The sequence below is a fragment of the Eptatretus burgeri genome, chromosome 2 (assembly GCF_056783735.1).
Source record: "Eptatretus burgeri isolate ZD-2024b chromosome 2, Ebu_testis_v1, whole genome shotgun sequence".
NCBI classification, from domain to species: Eukaryota; Metazoa; Chordata; class Myxini; order Myxiniformes; family Myxinidae; genus Eptatretus; species Eptatretus burgeri.
Genome location: NC_140962.1, coordinates 127788024 through 127794072, shown reverse-complemented (window position 1 = coordinate 127794072; position 6049 = coordinate 127788024). Strand labels below are relative to the sequence as shown.

At 45.3% G+C, this 6049-nt stretch overlaps 1 protein-coding gene across 1 annotated transcript; it reads right to left on the bottom strand.

The window, feature by feature from the left end:
* Nucleotides 1-457: 457 nt before the first annotated feature.
* LOC147033057 (beta-1 adrenergic receptor-like) lies at nucleotides 458-2784 on the bottom strand. Its single transcript, XM_085859002.1, has 2 exons — nucleotides 2655-2784; nucleotides 458-1196 (listed from the first exon to the last, which is right to left on the bottom strand). The coding sequence occupies exon 2, from the start codon at nucleotides 1183-1185 to the stop codon at nucleotides 496-498; it is 690 nt and encodes a 229-aa protein (XP_085715128.1). The 5' UTR covers nucleotides 1186-1196; nucleotides 2655-2784; the 3' UTR covers nucleotides 458-495.
* Between the last annotated feature and the right edge of the window lie 3265 nt (nucleotides 2785-6049).

Here is a 6049-nt window from a genome sequence, read left to right as displayed (position 1 = left end):
TCCATGCTATGTGATGCACATACAAACATACAGTAGATTCCATTTTGTGTTAATTAGCAAATTATCTTGCCATCCAGATGGAAATTTTTTTTTTAAACGGTTCCATTCGTTTTTAGAAATTTTTTTTAAAGGGCTCCATTAGTTTTTGCACATCCACTTCATGAATCATCTTGCAAAGTTACAAAATGATCTGTTGAGCCGCCTTGGAGGAGCATGGAAATAAAAATAATTCCCACAAAGTTAATTAAACCACTGGCAGAAGGACGGACTGACTGAAGGACATCGTTATGGCTTTTATAGCTCATCACGACTTCATCATAGACGAGCTAAAAACTATGAAAATTTCTTTGAAGACCCCAAATTCACAATTATTTCCTCTCCATGTGTAAGAAGGCGTTCGATCAAGCACCTACCTCTCTGAGAGTACAACTTATAGTGCGGGAAATAGTCAGTTGAAAGTTAAATATCGTTGTCAAAACGAACAAATAAAATCAATCAGCAAACCGATTTTGTGAAGGAGAAAGCATAACATGGCAAAGACCTCACCTGTCGCTTTGCCTCCATAAGAACCCGTGCATAGAAAAACAGCATAATCGCAATAGGCAGGTAGAATGCTATGATTGATAGGGCGAAAGCATATTCACGACTTGTCACAAAGTCGCAACATTCGGGAGTTTCATCGCAGGCCAAAACCGCGGGATCATCTGAGCGCCACCAACCCATTAGTATTGGAAAGAAAGAGATCATGGCTGCGATAAACCAAACGAACGCAATGAGAAAGCGAGCTCTTTTCGGCGTCAGATGCATCTGGTAGCGCAGTGGGTCTGTTATGGCTACATAACGGTCCATAGCGATGACACATAAGGTGTCAATGCTTGCTGTTGCGCTTAAAACGTCAACGGAGTTCCACAGTAAGCACATGAGCTCTCCAAGACGCCAAGAGCCTCCAAGAATGTACGCAGCCCCAGCAGGCATCACCAAAGCTCCCATTATTAAATCCGCGAAGGCTAATGAGCCTATGAACGAGAACGTAACACCTTGCAAGACTTCACGAGACCAGGCCAGAGCACCAAGCACAAGCAGGTTTCCCACAGTTGTCACTGCTGCGATGAACATCAACAAAATTCCAATTCCAAGTTGCCTGGATGCTGGCTGCCATGTTACGACATCAGTATGGTTCTCCATCACAAAGCACCCTAGGAATAAAATACACCGGTTAGCAAGCTTGAGTTTATATAACATGCTGATATAACATTTTAACATATAACATAACATGCTTATAATACAAGGTACTGTGGAAGTAAGTGGAAGTGGTGACAATGGGACGATGAAAAGTTTCCAGGTTGATGTATAAAAATATATTAATGCTGTAAGTACATATAAAATTTAAGTAAAGGTTCAATTAAAAAAACTAAAGAAAAAAGTTTCCAAAAAGAAAACTTCCCATCAATAATTTTTTTGTTTTTTAGCCAAATGGAGTTACATTTGTACAATAACATAGGTAGGAAAAATTGGTTTCATTAATTATCTTCAATTGCTTTGTTTTTTTTAAGCCTATTGTACGTGCGTTCCCCTTTGCACATCTCAGAGATAACGGTGTTGATCAATAAGTCAGTGGCTCAACAAAGAAGAGAAGATAAAATATGAACGATTGTTGAGTTGCACATTTTAATTATTGACTTATTGCATAAAATCGAAAAATTCAGTAAACAAGAATACTTGTTTCATCAATATTCAGTAAAATTTCAAAAAACGAACATTACGTTTTCTTCAGATCAAGACTCAAAGATGTTCTACGGCAGGCCACGTCCTAACCGATCACATGTATATATATATATATATATATATATATATATATATATATATATATATATATATATATATATATATATATATATATATATATATATATATATATATATATATATATATATGTATATATATATATATATATGTATATATATATATATATATGTATATATATATATGTATATATATATATATATATATGTATATATATATATATATATATATATATATATATATATATATATATATGCATTAATTATGTTTTTGAGATTTTGAGCATTAATTTTTATGTGCATTATGTGCATTAATTTTTTGAGAAAATTTTGACAAGTTAAATCCTATGACCATTATGAAGGCATCGGCCGACTAAATAAATTGGCACTTCGTGTACACACATGTGCTGGCAGTACTGTATATAGCTTAGAGGTATATGCACTCACCTTGGAACTGTCTAGGCAAAGTTCGAATCTTTACACAATTATAAACTGTCCCTCTTGAGTTTCACATATTGGGCGATGCATAAATGTGCCCATCATCCTTCAGAAGGACAGTAAGAGGCAAGACCCATCTGCCAGCACTGGCCGTTGGTCAACCTTAACAATCCCTCAGTGTACTGAGCTAAGAGTCAGAGTAATATCACTAGCACCTTAAAACAAATAACAAATTCCTACACCCTCAAGCGAACATCAGGCCTGGCCAGCCAGTTCGTGACTTAGGCCAAAATCGTTCCTCGGCCCACCCTACAAGAAGGGGGGAATAATTGGGATAGTTAAATATGTAATGTTAGTAGTCGGAGTAGTAGTTCTTAAAACACAACAACCTAACAATAGTTTCGGAACACGCACCTGAGTTGCAGAATTGTATTATTAATAAATGATTGAATCACATTCGTCACTCGGAAGTTATTCTATAAGGCTTAAGATTACACTACAGTCACTCTATTTCGAAAATGTGAAAGAAGACCTTCAGATTTTTTTAAAAGCGGTGATAATAGCTGATATTAACATCTTCAGATATTTAGAACTTGATCAAAGCACGTGTTATGTATATACACTTTGGCAGTGGGTGGAGCATAAAAATGTCGAATTGCAAACGTTCAACTGATTCAAGAGACTCAAATTGGATGTTGGTTACTTGCCTCGCACATCATGACAAATGTCTCTTGTGTATTCTGGTTGCCTGGCTGTGAGGTTTTGTTTCAACTCCCGAATTAAGTAGGTGAACAAAATATACATCACCAAACTATTGTTACGGATTTCGCGCCCGCCGGCGTGCTGACGGCCACGTAACTCGAATCGCGGCACGTCGCCCACCGGACGGACAATCCAGTCGTGACCCTCTCGGACTAACGCCGGGAACCAGTCACGGGTGGACCTTTCGGTCTCACCGCGATCGAGCCAATCAGCCCCCGCGTGGGATAGGGTTGCTCGCCAAATTCGACCTACCTAAGTACCCACGCGGAGGGTAGACCGGGCGATCGCACCTCGCCGCAGGTCGACTTCGGACACGGGCCACTTAAGCGACCCGTTCCGTACTATCAGAATAACCGAGCGGTGTTATCGTCGACCTCGACGGTTCGATTAATTATCGGGCGTATTCAGCCCACTACCAACCCTTTACGTGAAGCAAGATGAGGATTCAATGGGAGAAATGACGAAGCGAAGCGGGAAACAGTTCAACACAAAGCACATTTATTCGCGGCACACGGGAAGCACACATATTCAATTCCACCAAAAGCACACAGAAAAGAAAAACACAATTCAATTTACACAAAAAGCAAATGTAAAAGCGAAGACACAATGCAGATCTAATACCGATTACACGAGCACACGGCAACACTTATACAATTTTACTTCACAGACGGCGCCGACAACACATACCCAAAACCAAGGAAAAGAAATACCCTCAAGGATGAGGCGGGCCTGAGGCCGAGACCGGGTCGGCCTACCCGTCTGGTGATGAGACGCGGAGCGGCGATGGCGCCCCAACCCCGTGGGCCTCGCGGGCAGTGTCTGGTAGGGGGTGGGAAAGGGGCCCCCTTGGTCGCACTATCTCAGCGCAGGGGGAAACAGGAGGGGGTTGCTGATGCTCGGGGTATAGAGGATTTTTATTGCCCCGCGACGAGCGTCTCCACCTCGGCCAGGTCACGCTGTCGGCCTCCCTGGGGTGCAGCTCCCTGCACGACGCGAGCACCCCCTCGTCTGCCCTCGCCGCCTCTCCACAGCTCCGTCCCCTCCGTTCCGACTCCAACGCACACGACGACCAGCTCCTTCTTGCCAGCTCCACCGCCCGCGAAGTCTTGACTCTCTGTTCCCTCTCGACTCTCCTACTCTCCTACTCTCTGGACTGACGAACACGGTCGCTTTTTATCAGCCCCGTAGCTTCGCCCTCTCATCTTTGACCCCCTCCCTTCGACCTTTCACCTCGCTCCCCATTGGCCCGAGAAAAAGTGGGCGTGAATGCTTTTTGATCCATAAATTTGCATATATCGATCGCCCTCCAACGCCCTGGAGGCGGGGCCAAATCGCCCCTCGCTCACCGATTGGACGGCAAAAAGTGGGCGTGTGTCGTTTTTGATCCGTTTTTGAAGCACAAAATCCGTGATTTTGTACACGCTGTTCGGCGCGCGCCCTGCACGAGTCCAACACCGGTACCCACAGGCGGCGCAAGAACGGTGGCGATGCGACGGTTGCGAGGTGTGACGTGAAGGTCGTGGCGGTTGTGGTGAAGCGGTGGTTGGTGGTGGTAACAATGGCGGTTGGTCCAAATTAAAGATAGTAAAAGAAAAACGGCTATCCTGAAGAGTCGCAGCACGCATAAATGACATGTATTCCCACTAGACAACGGGTTTGGGCCTAACTACACATGTACTTACCGAGATACCTCACCTAAGGGACCTGAATGGTGGTTTGCGAATTTGGTAACCACAACACTACCCCCTCCCCTTTTTACAGACTCGTCCCGAGTCGTCAAATTTTCGTGTGCCATCATGTGTAGTTTTCCCCTAGTACATTTTACCTACGGATCCCTGAGTGCGACATTCATGGTATTCGTGTCCCCAAAATAAATAACCTGAGGGCTGCGTAACTATCTAAACAAACTCACTCACACGGACGACTTAAATAAAATTGCCGGCGCTAAGACAAACATGCCGGGGGCGCACTCATATTTACAGTACATCTTACCTTAACTTACAAATTTTACACTAAACCATGGCCCAGGATCATTGAACTCTGCAAAAAGAAAGCAGTTAGCAGGGAGCCAGGCTGCTCGCATGCAGTCTCTGGCTCAAAACAATGCAGGTGACAGGGAACGTGGCTGGCTGCTCACGCGCAGTCCAAGGCCTTCCTTTTTGAACTGAACGCAGTGAACCACAACGGTGCATGGGCTGCACAAACGCAGTCTCCGTGCCAGCTCAAGTGGCACATGCAATGAACACAACGAATGGATGGATGAATGGATGGATGAATGGATGGACGCAAACACGGTGCACGGGCCGCCACTGCAGGCCCGTGTTGTAGCTGCCAACAGGGCAGTTCTCGCAGCTTGCAAACTGTTGCTTTCTGATCCTGGCGCACATGGAAATGAACAGGGGGGGGGGGCAAAGCAAAAATTGAACGGGGCTGGTGAACGTGGGCAGTGGGCATGGCATGGCAAAGGCAGCAGGCAAACACAGCCCGCAGAAGAAGGCCGCTGCAGGCAAACACAGCCGGCAGACGAACTGGCCGGCACAGGCCTCGAAGAAAAACAGCCAGCAGATGAACTGGCCGGCACAGGCCTTGCAGCACACAGCTGCCGATGAAGTTGGCTGGCCTCCGCCGTTCAGTGGAGGTTGGTGGAGGGAGTGCGGTGGTGCTGGCCACTTGGAAGGTGGGCTCGGACCTACCTACCTGTCTCCCTCCCAACCTATCGCCTTTGCCTGTCACTGTACATACCCACTCCCTTAATTTGTCAAACCCCAATTTAGCCCTAATATATTTATTTATTTATTTTTTTACTTCCCCACTATAAATCGTCCCCTAACCCCCTGTACTGTCCTTGTTCGGCTAACCTATCCTGTCACCAAGCCTACTCCCAACCCCTACGTTCCCTTCCCAGAGGGGAACAAGGGAGAGCTAACGTCCTGTGTCGAGGCCCAACTCAAGCCTCAGAATGGCCTCCCCAGAGTTCAGCGATCTATAACCAAAGTGGGTCCAGCGGCCCACAACGACAGCGAGGGGATGGATGGTGCAGAGGGGTA